This window comes from Strix uralensis, chromosome 3 (assembly GCF_047716275.1).
Source record: "Strix uralensis isolate ZFMK-TIS-50842 chromosome 3, bStrUra1, whole genome shotgun sequence".
NCBI classification, from domain to species: Eukaryota; Metazoa; Chordata; class Aves; order Strigiformes; family Strigidae; genus Strix; species Strix uralensis.
The window spans coordinates 108,816,469-108,832,829 of NC_133974.1; the positions used below are offsets into that span (position 1 = coordinate 108,816,469).

Here is a 16,361-nt window from a genome sequence, read left to right on the forward strand (position 1 = left end):
AGTTAATTGAACTGTATTATAACCATGTAGTTACAGTAGTAAAGAGACTGGAGAAGTATTTGTGAATGTTTTAACAAAATTACATGCTCTTCTTAGGCTTAACAACACCATGGCAATAGTCTTTCCACAGACAAATCTAGCTAGCAACATGAGTAAACACTCATTCCAGTTCTCTATTCTTTTTTAGGGGAAAAACAAATCAAAACCAGAAGCAGACTTCAAAGAGGACGTTATATTAGATGAAAACAAGTAGAGCACACCGATCAAATGAGAAAGTGAAGCCATAAGAATGCCATCTGATAATATGTTCTTTACACAGAAAAAATTTCAAGAGTCTTCCAGAGCTCTTAATATGGGGCAGCACTGTTCTCTGAAGAGACACCTATCCACAATACTTCTCTGAAAAGTATTTCAGCATTATAAATTTCAATTAATACAGCCTTCTAAAGGAACAGATGGGAAATAAAAAATATTAAAAGACACTACCATAGAACAGAAAAAAATGTCAGAAGAAAAAAGCTTTTGAAAAGTCTGTCAAAAGAAGTGACATAAAAGACCTTTATCATGACAGCAGACTTGCACGTAAATACATCAGACAGATTTGTAATGAGCTTCTTGCTATTTGTTTTTAAACAAGGGAATTTTCAGATTAAAAGATCCTTGCTCAGATTTAAGAACATACTGCAGAAAAGAGACAGACAAGTATGACCAATTTTGATGTCAAAACTTTGTTCAACACATATAGCTAGTTTATCAAATCTGTAATATGAATTATTCCCAAATTAGCCATCTGGTTCTGCTCACCTTTTCATAAACAAACTAAATGCAAAATATCAAAATAGAAAAAAATTCAATGCCAATTAGACCCAACATGTTAAAATATTTTTCCAGTTACCACTGAAAGCTATTAAGTGCATTTACACCAAGAATCTGGACCACTTTATTTATTCAAGGATCCTGTTCCCTGCATCTGTACTGCATGTGACCCAAATCGCTCCCAGCATCCCTACTGGAAGAGAACAGCTAATCTCCTGGGAGTACTTTGATGGTAAAATAATCCAGGATTGCACCACAGGCAGTACGCTTGAGACAGTCCAAGGTCTTGCTGTGTTCACTTAACACAGTCTGATAGCACTATCCTAGAAGACCTTGCCATTTCATATACCCATATCCCAGACACTCAACCTACAGCACTAACCCCTATTGCCATGCAAAAGCAGGAATATGGCAACTAGAAAGTTTGTTCCCAGAACTTGGGCACATGATTGATACATAGCAATTATTAAAAGGAACTGAAAAAAACCCTGTATATTAAAAATGCTACAGGTCTCAAAAATATCCCACAGGGCATGGCACAGGGTACAGTGGCTTCACATTGAAGAGAACAGTTTAGCTTGGAGGAGTGCCAACAGTTCAGGGGAACACGGACTACTCCCTGAAGGCAGCACAGACACAACCAATATTGCTACAGCTGAAAGTTAAACTACTAAAGGTTATATAAATTTATACATTAAAAGCAGAAAATTAAGGTTTCTTTGCTAAAGAACTAATACTATAAAGACAAACAAGCTTTCCAGTACAACATTTTGATCTAGTGCATCCATATTCAAGAAGAAAAATTGCTGTTCTCCATCATGATTTTAATTCTCTACTTCTAAAGGTTAAAACTTCCTTCCTTGCTTGTTGCTTTCTTCTTTATAAGCATGTGTCAAAAACTGAAGACACAACAGTCAGTGGAAAATAACTTAGTCTGGTTGAAAAATGACAGCAGTGAAATCTTCCAAGACTTCCCATCTGATCTTCAACTCCTTCATGACAGACCAATAGCAATTACATTGTTTGAATGGGTGGAGGTCACGAACAAGGGATTTAGGTATAATCAAAGTTTTCACAAAGGAAAACCACACTACTGAAAACTGTACGCATACAAACGCTGTCCTAATGCAAGAGAGTAGTTGTAAGTCCCTGACATTTAATTTTCCATCATTAGTGAGGAGTTACTACATTCCTTAACTGAATACCTGTTCACTTATATTACCATACCTTCTCTGGATTTCCAATTCTTCTTGTGATGGACCATTTTGTACTTGAGAGGGAAGCTGTGAATTCTGTCGAGGCAATGTAGGACCTAAAAGCGAAGACAGACCATAAATTAATGATTTGAACTTTTACTATGCAAAAAAGCATGAAATCAAGGAAAAAGGCCAGCCATCACGTGACATTTTAAGAACTGTTTACTTCTGCTTTTTAAGCCAAACAAGCTCAACAACATAATACAGCAAATCAAAACTGCAACAAATGTTACCTTACATATTTACAGAATGGATTTATTTCACATGGATGAAAAGGTTTCACAGAAATGCAAAATAAATTTAATATATGATGGAACTTGACAAAAGCTTTGAAAAGCACTCCAAGTCTGAGACTTTCTTAAAACAGTGAACAAGTACTCTTGGAGCAACAGAAAAGGCTCAAAAAATTAAAACACTCACCTAAATAGAACACTGGAAATAGGGGGGAGGGGGGGAAAGAACAGGAGAAAAAACATCAGAAGCTTATCACCATATCAAGAGAAGGAAGATAAGGTATGTTTCTACAGGTCACACCAAAATTAATTCAGATTTTAGAGCGGCAACTTGGATCAAAGACCCTTTTTGGATAGGTAAGTGTTGTGTCCAAAGAACAGAGGCATGTAACGAATGTACAAACCGTGCATTCTGCTAAGCATAAGAAATGCAAGAGAAGGACATGCAAATTCATCTTCAACTTTTACCAATGGGCAATTTCGAATCGTACATTTTTAAAAATAATTGTACATGTTAGATCTTTCTTCTAAAAACAAAGAGTCTTTTACATTTTCCTCACAAATGTATTTACAGCACAAGGTTATTTACAAAGAATTAACAGAAGTGAAGGATGAAGAAGTGTGGAATGGAATACAGTAGATCATGAGTGCATTGTTTCTGTAAAAATGGGCATTAAATCAGGAAATTATTTAGACTACAGCTACACTTAAGATTATAGAATTTATAAGCAAGCAGCATTAAAAACAATAAAAATGTATCAAGTTCTGAAAAGGCCCCAAAGCAAAACACTAATTTCTTGCTGAGATTCCACCAAACTGGTCAGAGTGAAGGAGTTGTAATGAGATCTCCGCCATCTCAAATATCAAAATGTAAAATTTGTTTGCCATCTGAACTTGTGAAAGTCATCCAAAAACATGAAGAGACCATGCATGACATACTGAGACATCAAGGACAGGCAACCTGCCTCACACTCAGCAAATAAGTGCTCTATTTAAAGGTTATATAAAAAGGCTCATTTACTTGAAACAGCATCGTGTTGTTTCCACTGTGGTCATAAAGACAACAAATCCTGAAAATTATAGAAGTATATACTATCTACTCTACCCTACGGTTAAAAAGTAATGTAAGAACTTACTTCTAAAAAGTAAAAGCAGGAAATGTACTACTGAGGTTGTGTCTTCTTTATGTCTTCTTTTCAGCAGGCATTAGGACCTCATACCCAAGTACGTGAGGATGTACTATTTTTGCTTGGAGTATCTCCAACAGATACCCACAGATATAAATCTATATTATTTTTAATGCAAAAGATTTAATTGCAATGATCATTAATAATTAAGTTGTCAGTAAGTAGAAGCATCTGTCATATAGGTCATCTGGAAAACTTTACTGCTTTAAAACTTCCAAAGTTACGTGTCCTCCTCTGTCATCTCCCCTGTGTGACAGGTGGGAGGCTTTTACACCCGTTAAGCCATGACCACAGCTCCCAAGCAGCCGGGCTATTTGCTGTCTGCACCATGCTGCAGCCTTTCATGGACTCCTAGAAGTAGACACAATCCGGCAGCAGCTTTGCTGCTGCTTAAAGGTGCTATATACTACAGCCATTTGCCATGTCTTATATACTCCCTTCCCTCAGATCTGCTGTTTCTCAGTATGAAACACACTGGCCTAAAAACTACTAGCAAAGAACAAAAATAAACAGTCATACTACAGCAATTTACCAACTGAAACTATTTTGTACTGAAAATACAGTAGAAATTAAAACTTCAAACTTCCAGCCAACTAATCTTTAGGAGTATTTAACAGGGGTTTTTTTGAACAAGGCATTATCACACTACAGTAGCTGAGTGGGGACTGCCCCTCTACAACCTTTCTACCAGTGTCCCCCCAACTTTTTCTTTTGCTAGCACCATTGGAAACCAAACAATTAGCTTCACTTGCTACTCCAGCCAGCCTAGCTATCAGCAAACCTGTTCTCACAGCCTCAAACATCATTCTAGAGCAGTGCCTGTCAGACAACCACGTTCTCTTCTCAGTTCTGCAGAACACAACCATCAGCAAGCCAAGCTGGCGTAACCTGGCCAACCTATGCCAGTAACTTATGTGCTTCTTTCATAGCTATACATGCACATACATCCAAACACAATCACCTGCTAACAATTAACCTGGTTGTTCTACTATTTCTCATATATTTTTGCCAGGAGGAAATGCAGCCCGAGTATAAGAAAGGCTTTCAAGAAAGAAAAGTTCAGCTACCAAGTCATTTGGCCTGTTCTCTGACAAACGCCTCTCTGCAAGCATAGATTCTTAACAACCACCATGCTAACGGACATTGGCAAGTTAAAAGTATATACCAGGTGGAAAACTATGTTTTATCCTATAAAATTTATTACAGCAAGCCAAGACCACCACTTCATCACTAAAATACAACTGTCTGGATAGTGGGACAGATGGTATAATAAATAAATAAGCAGGAGCTATCTAATAAAAGCCTCTCTCAGAGGCTTTTGAACACTTAAAACTTAAAAAAGAGAAATATTCACAGATACTGCCTGGAAAAAAAGTCTGATCCTTCTACAGGATCATTTTATCTTCAGAGACCAGTACAAGCCAAGTAAGTGATGAGGCTGAATGGTCTATTCATTCTGAGTTTTAAGGAAAAACTAACATCTCTCTTTTTCTAAAGAAAGCACAGATGGTACACTCTGCAACACACTGACAGACAGAGGATATAATTTCATACTAATTTGTTAAGCAGCCATTCCAGTTTCAATGCTTTCTGTTTTCCAGCTTATTCTTACCTTTGTATCACCCTTCCTCTATGACAGATCAGGCAACTGTGCAAGAGATGGACTGGAAATCCAACGCATTAAAAATCTTGGGGGGAAAAAAGCCTGCAAGAAGTGTTTTTACCAGCTAGATCAGGACCAGTTCTGGTTCTTCACGCAGTCACACAAAGAACTATGCTGGCATAGCTCAAAGAACGACATCAGACTGCTGGGGGCTGCTTGGACCGCATTAAGCATCCTCAACATCACCCTTGTAATCCACAACCAGAGTTGTAGTTTATCAAACTCCTTAACCTCATTTTCACCTCCAATTGACTTCTCACCTCTGTATCTCCATTCAAGAGCTGAATTAATTCCAGTTACACAACCCTATGAGAGTATAATTAGCAACCTGGAGATGGAAACACATGGTTTCTCCTCCTTCAATGCTTTCCAGTTCATCAGTTCCTTCAATCTTCCAATTGCATTGTCTTCTTTGGAGTTTCACACCAAATTCTCCACCCAACTTCTTTTAACGTCACCTGCCTTATGCTAGCAGTGTTGACATAGCATCTGGCTGACACTGAAGACATCACATGCCTATGAGATAATAGCCCTAAAAAACCCAAGTATTTACTGTTCAAGATTGGAACAACACATGTGCTACAGGTTATACAAGGAGCTACAATGTGTATTTTCATTTGGCTGGATAGGCTTGCTTGGGAGCTGGGTGAAATGTTTTTTGGGAGACTGCTGGCAGTCAGATGACATGAAATCTTCCTCAGAACACCACATGCCCAAGGGTTCAGGAAAGCCAAAACATACGCAAAAGACCCACTCATGCAATTACTGTACTGTTCAGATTACAGCATTAAAAGACAAAATCTAATTTTTTAAAAAATCTAGTACTTTTAGAAAAAGTTGGTCAACTATTACATGTGAGAATTTTAGTTTGAGGTGATCTCAATTTTTTTCCTGAGAAACAGTTTATATAAACAAGTCAGTAACTAAGAATTCCCACTCTTCCATTTCTCAGTATGTTAGTGCCAAAACTAAGTAACATTCCAATTATACAGTCTGATATTCAAATTAAAGTATGACTGAATTTTCAAAGGAAGAATGGACTGAAAGCAGGCAGCAATTTAATTTATATAGGCATAGGCTATAATGGTAAGTGTACTGACTAATTATAATTTTCAGAAAAGACTTCCATTAGGGACAGTTTGAGTACACCTACTAAGCAAAGAAATCACCACAGCAAACAGATGTATTTCTGTTGCAGAATATAACTTTTTTTAACAAAAATGTGTTTTACTAAATGCTTAAAGGTTTTCTGAATGAATGGAAAGCAGGTTTTTCAGAGATCTATGATAGGAAGTAGTAAGAAAAATTATTATGGCTCTAGCTTCTCCTCCTCCCATTCAGAGGTTATCCTGCTCTAGGACATACAGAACAAAGTCTGGGGAGACTTGCTAACTAGCCTTCAGCAGAAGCAAAATGGCACCACTCCTCAAGACCTGGACTTATATTACAGATTTATATGCAAGACTATGATGGTCAAAAACTGGGGCATTAACAAGTGACAAAACTATTCTCTAGTACTACCCAGCTGAATCATCATCCAGCTAACACTTCTCTTTCCGTCAAATATCTACTTCCTCATACACAGCTACCATCCATTCTGCAGGTACCTTCAGCTGAGTTAATTTACTCATCTCTGATTTATTTTAGCAGAGTGGTAACCATGTTGCATTTTCTATACTGAAAGTAAATGCTTTCCATTTCACTTCACAAGCACTTTTACCTGATCCAGGTAATAAAAGGGGACAAGCATAGCAAAAATAATCATTAAAATACATTTGAATTTAAGTGGAGACAAGACTCCCATCAAGGACAGCACAGCCTTGGAAACAGAGTGCTGATAACCTGGGTGCTAGGCCTGGCTCAGCACTAGCTTGCTGGGTGACCTTAAGCAGGTTTGTGGTTTCCCTCTGCCATCCTTTTATGCAGGGACATAAAAGACAAAGCTTCAGCAGTAGAGTACTACAGTTGCTTAATGAAATATCACAATCTTAAAAAAGCAAGTATCTAAAGTTGAATATATTGATACCATCTACTGCGGGTTATTTATTACTTTTTTTTTTCCCCCAGTTCTGTCAAAATCTGTTTAAATAGCAATGTTATAGATGATGACTGTCACTACTTGTGTATACTATAGAAATGAGCCTTTCTAACAAAGCTGTATTTCCACAATTATGTGCATGATTTTACGACAACACCCTGTTGTCAAAAGGCAGATTTGATATAGCTACAACTTCTACTGGTACTATTTTTAAGACAACAATATGAACCTTCAATAGAAAAATGTATTAACATTTCCCAATGTTTATTACACAAAACTTTTTCCACAAAATTAATGTACTTCTATGTATGTTTGCCATGCAGTTAAGACCAACTACCAAATTTTAATTAAATTCTTTGGGTTGCCCATCCAAGCTTTAATGCTTTCACCTGATACAGCACTAAGACCGAAGAACCACACAAATCAGAAAAACCACACAGGCAACCCTTAACAGTGAGTGTCCCTTCACTTCCAAATACCACAACTAACACTGATGATGCTTTTAAAAATCTTATGTGCAATTAAAATGGAATAGAAGCATTTTGTCCAATAAAGTTAAAACTTCCTTTAGGGCAATATTTTGGCATATAAATCAGGATTAGTTAATCAGGATTAGCTATTACAAAATCTAACTACAGAAAAAAATTTCTTTAATCAATCCCACATTTAAAAGGAAAAGAAAAAAACTTACTAGCAAAAATAGATATATTATCCAACTTCTGACAACACAGGTAATAAAACCATATCATGTTACCCCCATTCTGACAAGGAGGGCTGATAGTCTGCTCCAGAGGCTTGCCAAGAGTACAGGCATAGCATAATTACTTCATTGCAGTAGAATAAGTTTTCTCTCAAAGTTTTAGCATGACGTGAAACAAAACAGTACAATGAGAAGCGTCTGAGATTCCTCCCCCAGCCCCGCATACACATTTCACATTTCAGCCCCCTATAGTCTCTACACATATTCCAATTAGGTAACCCCAGTTTTTGTTTCAGTTTCCATTTCCCAAAGACACTAAATTATTTAATCTGTGATATGAGTAAGTGTATTCCCCCATCAGCAAGGATTTAATGAACTACCTTTGGTGTAAGAGAAAGGACCACACATCAGTATACAGCTGTGGAAAAAGCATGCATCTCTTCCCCATAAAGGTTTGATTATTTAATAACCCGACAACCTAACTTCTAGGGGTTTACTAAGAATTTCAAAGAACTTTAACCTCAAGTTTTTTTTTCCAAGATTAGACTAACAAAATAGAGACCCTGGAAACAAAAAAAATCTGTTTCTTTTTCCTCCTCCCCATTTTCCTATGAATTAAAGTGTCATCTAAGGTAATATTAGAACAGCTTCACTGAAGCCATTCCTATCCTTGCCTTTATATCCAGAATATCCAAAAATCTTTTCAAGAACCAACATATAAGTGTTCAAGATAAGTACAAAACCCATCATGAATCTTACATACATGTAATTCTATTAGAATTAGAATAGGCTTATTTATGATTATATGACATCCTTCAGTTCTTCTTTTGCCACTTTCATATTCTGCAATGCACAACTCAAAGTACATCCCTCAAATGCAAGTTACACATACATCTCAAACTTAGTTTCTTATTCTCCTAGAGAGGCTTTCCTGAGACTGAAGACAGATGCCCCACAAAACACCACCAATTCCAGCTGAACTACAAGGTACTTTTTGCAGCAAAACTGAGTATGATACCCCTTTGTTCCTCCCATCTCCCAACGCACACTTCCCTTGCTTGCCCTTATTCCTTCAAAGCACTAATCCATTTTCTCACACATCAGAGAATTTTGTCAGCCATCTAATTTCCCTTCACCGAGGCTTTTCTCTCATTCCAGAGTCACTTTGATTGCAACACTGAGCTCTACTTAATGCAGATATGAAAGTTTTCTTTGTAATGCAATGCAAAACCTTCACAGAAAGCAGCCATCTTTACTCTAGACAATTAAGACCAATTACTGAATATCTGAACACACTGCACACAGCCTTAAAGCCAGAAATCCTCTTCAAATGACCTCTTAAACTGATGACACATACTTGTCATTTGATTTTGAATACCTCAGATAATTATTTAATGAATTGCATAAGTCTTCCAAAATTTTCCCAAATGAGTGTCAGAAACAAATCTTGGTTCATTTTTAATACATCTCCTGAACAGTATGGGGCAGGAACTTGTAGCATTAGTAGTCTACCTTAAAATTCCAAGATAAAGTACAGTCCTTTGTTGTTTTCTCTTCTGCATTTGCAGGCAACCTACAATCTGCTCCACTAGCCACAGGAAAATAGGGTCTGGTTGAGTAGCTACTAGCTAATGCAATCACTCAAACCAGAACAGAGTGAAAACACTTTGACTTTTACATTGATTTAAATAAACAGAGTTCAAGCATAAGAGAAATGAGGATGATCACATGACCAGCACTGTAAATCAGGGGCAGGAAAAAAAAAAAAATAGACATGCAGAATATTCAAACAGTTTCACTGACAAGGCAGCCATCACTTCAGAGTCCTTTGAGACAAACCTGTACTGTGTTTTTAGAAAAAAACCTGCCAATTCCAGTAAAGTCTTTACTCCAACCGCAGACACTTTTCCTCTGCATTCTTAGCTCATCAGAATGACAAAACGCCCGTCACTGCATGCTCAGTGGCACAGGCACCCAGTGTCTTCGCCTTTCCTTCTGTAGATCCACTAGAGGGAGATCCTAAATTAAACAACCTCAAATGATGTAGCAGTAGAACAGCTGTGGATGCCAACTGCGAGCAAAGATCAATGACATTTTTTAAATATATGCAAGAGAATGAGATTATATGGTTTTGGGTGTTTTTTTTAAAGAGCAAGAGAGCCGTAACAGCTGACTTGCAAACCCAAAGGATGACCACAAAACAATCTTTAATATTTCTCAGAAGTCATTTAGATTTCTGTGAACCCTTTCATAAAGTTTAAAATTCACCTGCTGCTTTATGAATTTCTGAACAGTATACTCAGCTAACATGAAAACTACTTTCCTTTTATGAACAGAATTCGACTTAAAATAACCAAGCTAATAAAAGAAATTGCCAAAATGAGAAAACACAGCAGCAAATAAGGATACTACAAGAATCAGACTTTAATTGTAAGTATTTCTAGAGTAAAAGGGGAGTTATCTTCATAGGATTTCTTTATTTTACTTGAGTTGGAGATTCTACATACTGTTTTACTTATACCAGAAAACACAGCAATTTACATAAATTATTAGAGACAAGTTGTCTTCTTCAGGTACAGATTTTCAAAGCATTATCATCAGAATAAGAACTAGGACTACATATGTCAGAAATTTTTAAAAGTCTAGCGGATAAATTGGAAGAAACAAAACTATCAATACATAACGTATTGATCTTCAGGTATCAGCATGAATTCCTTCCATAACATATACCCCCCAATACCTTTTCAAAAAAGGCCGATTTGTTTATAAAAAAGGGGGAGCAGTTACAATTCATTTCCTAAAATGAAGAGCTAATATTAGAGCCCCACAGCCAGTGATCTGTCTACATAAATATTCAGCTGTCAGAGATGCTGGGGCAGGGGGGGCGGAATCAACACCAAGGATTCATTTCTAGCTACACTTTTAGGAAATTATATACACCATAGTGAAAAGAAATGCATTAAACTTTGAGCAAAGAAACAAAATAATTGGAATCCAACTGCAAGCTACTTAGTATCTTATTTCCATTATTGAAGCAGGCATGTTCAGAAAGATACTTGATCTTTTTTACTTCTTACGCTGATACAGGTCACAAAAAAATTGAGTAATATGTAGATCACACACTGACAAACCTGCTAGCTGATAAAATTTAGGAACACTTGTCAGTATTCTAACACAGATACATTATGAGCGTTTATCTTTAAACATTGTCTGGAAATGGTAACAGGCTTACAAAGTCATTTTGTATGCATAATTATGAACTTGTTTAACAAGCAGCAGTGCAAAAACTACTCATCTTCAGACATCTGCTGAAGCAACGTTGATAACATTAAACTTTGGTTTTATTTCATCTTGATGGAAGCTAGAGCACCCACATGTCTGTGAAATAGGTAATGATAGCTGATCTTAGCTACAGTTCTTGGCTGACTAAAGTTACAGAAGTAGTTATCTCCTCCTGTGCTGACAGTGTCCACCATTAGTTTGTGATGCAGTTAATTAATGCCTTTGGACTTGTACCTACTACTAAGTCAAATCACAGGAAGGAGAAACAAAGTGATTATCTTACAATTCAGAAAAATTCAAGGTTACAACCAGTCACTATCAAACAATTATGCAACTTAATTCTTATGTCCTTGCCAGACCTACGTCTCAAAGCTGTTAACAACAAACTAGGTAGACTAGAGCACTGTAGCCAGAAACTGGGACATGATATTACAGTCATAATCAACTCTCATTTCACCTGAAAAAAGAAAACAAACCAATCAGAGTTTAATTGGTATTAAATTGAATGAAGCAGACAAACTCAAACCAAAGGGCCACTTCAGAGATCAATGAAGAGAGTACTGGCAGAATGATTTGGAAGATCCACGATTTGTGATGAACAGAGGACTGAATTCTAAGTACAGTGCTTTTCAGACTCATTGCAAAGCTCAGCTCCCCTGCCCCTCCCCCCTCCCCATTTAAGAAATTACTGAGGTTATGCAACAGTAAAAAGAGTTATTTTCATTGAGTTGTTTGCTCCCATGGAATTATATTGATTCCAGGCTACTGTTTGAAGGATGTTTTGTACCACTGAAGTTACATTTAAAGAAACCCCTAAAAACTTTCAGTTTTATCCAAGTCTTTACAAACTGAAGTGGCATCTTAGTTCAATAAAATTTCTACTACTGAAGAATATAAGAACATAGCTGTTAGCCCACATATACTTTGCATAAAGCAGCAAGAGAACTAGTCATCAGACAAATCACAATAATCCATGAAATGAAAAAACAGACACACTGACCAATTAAAAAATGAGCACTGTCATGCCTGCCTATGTTATTTCAGCCTCTCTAATTCAGCTTTAGTGTTAAGGAGTTAAATTAAATTATGAAAATATATATATGTAAAGACATACACATTTGTTTGAAACATGTTGTACCAAACTCTTCAAGTACAAGTAATGGGAAACAACATAAAACCCTCAAACTTATGGTAATTACCATAAATCAGGCCTCTTCAGACTTTACATCAAATGAGTAGAAACCAACACTTTATGTATGCCCAAATTTTAGTTGGGAGATAGATAATAAACAATCAGAATGCATGAAATGTTTACAATCCAGTAATCGTTAAGGGAGAGGAGAACTGAAGGATTTAGAGGAGAAAACATCCAATGAGAGGTAGGAGAATAGGATACACAACTGGATTATTTTAGCTGGCAAAAAGAAACCTTACAGCTCTAGCTACCCTTTCTATTTTGGCCATGTATGCTGCATAACAGCATAAGCACTGCAGAATGTATCATCCTTGGTCTAGATAGCCTAGTTTAAAAAGGTAAGTCTTGAAACAACTATCAGAATGCAAAGCAACTTGATAAAGTCACCCTTTTTTGCTGTAGTCGAGACAGCCCTAGTAAGGTTATCTACAGTCTCTCTTCTATACAAGAGAAAGAAAACTGGCACAGAAGTACTATCTCTTGTTACACGGACAATCTTTAAAGTTTAATGAGGACAAAAGAATTCTATTTAGTTACAAGAACACAGAAGTCTTTTAGACTTTTAAAATAAAAACTCCCTCTGTGTGTGTATCAGTGTTATACCAATCAATTTGCTGTAGAGCCTATCTAGAATATATTACAGACACCACCTGAAGACTGAAAGTCACTAATTTTTCCACCTATGTTTTATACCCTGTTCTTCAAACAAATTAAATGATAGACCTGTTGTCTAAATTACACGTGCTCATCTGAATGCTACTCCTGGATCCAAGGTCTCCAAACCAGAAAACTCTGTATGGTAAGAACTGCCAAAGAGGATGACCAGAATCCCAAAGTTCGGAGGGAAAAAAAAAAAATCTAACATTTTCATAATAAACTGGTATTTAGTGAGTAGCAAGAATAACAATACCCATTAAAAACACTGAATGTCTAGAAATCCTGACAAGTACCCTGCTTAAGAGGTACATGTTTCTTGGTCAGGTATTTTGGTTTTATTTCCTTAAAAAAAGGCAAAGTCAGCAAGTTACTATATATAATAGATAACATGAAAATCTATATACTTGTTAGGAATTGCATTTACACAGATGGCAGTCAAGTTGAGAATCACTATTAAGAAGCAGTAATAAGGTAGACAAATAGTTTGGGTAGACAAATAGTTAAGGAGCCACTAGCCATTTTAACACAAATAATTAAAATGGCTAGTGGCTGAATCATGATTAGTAACAAGACTTACTGACTTTTATGCATCAACATTTGAATTTTTGTCATCTCTGTATTTGAACAATCTTTAAAAAAAAAAGTTAAGAGACTCTTACCAGCTTCCTGTGAGTTTAATACTTCTAAGGCATGCATCATGGCACTTGCAAAGACATTGGCATCTTCTTTGCTGCCAAAATTCAGACCATACACCTGCCTAGCGTCACGCCACTGGTGGAAGGTCTGTGTAGCCTGATTGTACTTCAGCCCTTTTGGAATGGCACAATTTATTACCACCTATAATCATAAAAAAAAAAAGTCACTTGCGTTTAAAATTGCTGTTTCATCACACGTTTCAGCTTCATGTAGATTTTATTCCCTAAACATGTGAGTTAATTCAAGACCCATAATCTGCAAGGTCACAGTGTTGAAGCACCTAACCATTCCAATTTTAATTCCAATGCGTGGTAAAATCAATGAGAATACACAAGGGGACTAGTGAGATATTTTGTACCAACTTTTGTAGCTTAAGCATTCTTATTTCATAAGATGCAGTGATGTTTTGTAACAGAAATGTAGCAGTATCAACAGTTCTGACTTAGTAGCAGAGTACTTGAAGTGAATATTCACTTGGATTTCAGAAACTCCGTTTTTCCATTAATTTGATAGAATATTTGTTAGAACTCATTTTCTTAACCAAGTTATCCTTCTCTCTGCGGCTGCTGCACCCCTTAGCTTGCAGTGCTTTCAGTAGCAGTTTGTGTGGACTTCTACTATACATCACAAAGTACCATTTTTCAAGATCATTAGGGCTCACACAAAAGGTGGTAAATTCTAGCTAGGACAACCATTCATTACAAGCCATCCACTAAGAGGATTCCATTGCACTTGAATAACTATATCCTCTCACCTTTTTCCACTGAATAATGAGGGGAAAACAAACACCTTTGTTCTCAGATGAATGCACAGAGACCATTTATTACTTGGAATAAGTGTTTAATGACAAATCACACAGCAGCTTATCAGTCTATGCTTCAAGTGTGTGATAAATGACCAAGAACAGACCAAAAGAATTTTATGAAATGCTGGGAGAGAGGGAAACAGATATAGAAGCTTTCCTCAAACAAAAAGATTAGATTTTTAACCCCACCTCAAGTATCACAAGGCAGAGCATTTCAAGTCAGAGCACTAAATCTGCCATTTAATCAAGATCTAATAACTTCATCAAGGAAATTAAGATGTAACCCTTTTCGTTCCCTTCTCAATCTCTCGAAATAGCTGATGATCAGCGTTACCAAACGTCAGAAGGTTTTCTGAATGAAATGATCTGGGGAAATGAGGTATCATGCATCTAACTTTTCATAATACAGGAAGAGCTACCAGGGAATTGCTGGTACCTATACAGACTGCAGCTAACAGCATAGAGTAGGGAAGAGGAAACGTTTTTAGGTTGCCACTTTGCCTTAAAAATAATCAAATTACTTCTGTGTATACCACTGGCCTTTATATCTATCTGTAGGAAGGAATGGTAAAAGAGTACACAAGGACTATCACCTTGGAGGTATGTAAAGTGCTTAGTCTATGGAGGACAAAGCCATAATACAGTTTTGCTACTTCAGCTGAAAAAAAAATTAAGTTTATTATTTACAGGTACTATAACTTTTACTAAAGACTTATTTTTTAATGTTAAAAACAATTAAAAAAAATAGCTTAAGATCCCTATTCCAAATTTTCAGAGATTCGCTTACCTGATGATCCTGTATCTTTCTGCCCACTACTCTGAATGTGTTGTTGCCTGTGTGATGATATATATGAACTCTGCTGAATCCAGTTGATCCACCAGCTGGTACCCATTTCTTATTGGCATCATCGTAGACCATTACAGCAGCTCGTGCTTGGCAGATACTCTGTTCACTGTTAAAATACAAGTATTTTAGAGTAGAACATGAAATTACTCATGGCAAATCATCATCATTTTGGTTAACTTTTTTTTTAAACTCAGAATGTTAAAGCAATACTCCATGCAACTTGCTGAACTTCCACCTTTCTAAATACAAAGCTGCTAGCACTTTGAAGTTTTGCTTAAAGGTGTTCATTCTGAAAAGTTGTGGTCAAGACAAACAGGCCTAACTGCTAATGAGAGAGATTTACTTTTCGGTTTTTTGCACTTTTTCAACTCCACAGGCTTTTTTTCTCTCCTTTCTCCTCACCACCAACCATGAGTTTTAATTAAACGCCATAACCATGCACAAAATTTTCTGCAAAAACGAAAGAACAAAGAATCTGGAGTTGCCTTAGTTCCATACAGTTTGCATTTTCCAGTGGCAACTATTTCTAGAAGAAATGAGGATTGGAACGCCCTTGCTCCTTTTAACATATACAGGAGAAAACACACACACAATAAAGTTCAGCACGAAAAATTCACCTTCTCATAAATGAAATGCTTTTCAGTTTTGACATATTTTATAACAGTTGACACCTAGAGATAACATTTTCTCCCTGAAAAAAGTTCTATTGATTACTGAAAAGTGCAGTTTCATCAGGAGATTGCTAATCCTGATTATGGCAGTCATCTAGAAGCTAAGGTACAGCCTAAAGTTAAAGGAGAGCATATCATGAATGTCATCATATTAGAAACCCAAGAAAGCAGACGTACCATACACACTATTTATTAGGAGAAGAGAGGGTGATACTACGCAAGTTGTCTTTACGGGAAATATCCAGATACAGACAGGAAATAAAAATAGAAAGGAATGATTTCTTATCAGCAAGTCAAATTCTCTGAACATACCAC

At 36.5% G+C, this 16,361-nt stretch overlaps 1 protein-coding gene across 6 annotated transcripts in view; it reads right to left on the reverse strand.

Moving 5' to 3' along the window:
- Window positions 1-16,361, reverse strand: part of ENAH (ENAH actin regulator) — a 98,924-nt gene that overhangs the window by 34,451 nt on the left and 48,112 nt on the right. For all 6 annotated transcript variants that reach the window (XM_074863834.1, XM_074863833.1, XM_074863832.1 and 3 more), the window contains exons 2-4: window positions 15,316-15,481; window positions 13,687-13,864; window positions 2,044-2,128 (exon numbers count right to left, since the gene is read on the reverse strand). In XM_074863834.1, the coding sequence (XP_074719935.1) occupies window positions 2,044-2,128; window positions 13,687-13,864; window positions 15,316-15,481 (429 nt within the window). The remainder of the gene's footprint in view (window positions 1-2,043; window positions 2,129-13,686; window positions 13,865-15,315; window positions 15,482-16,361) is intronic.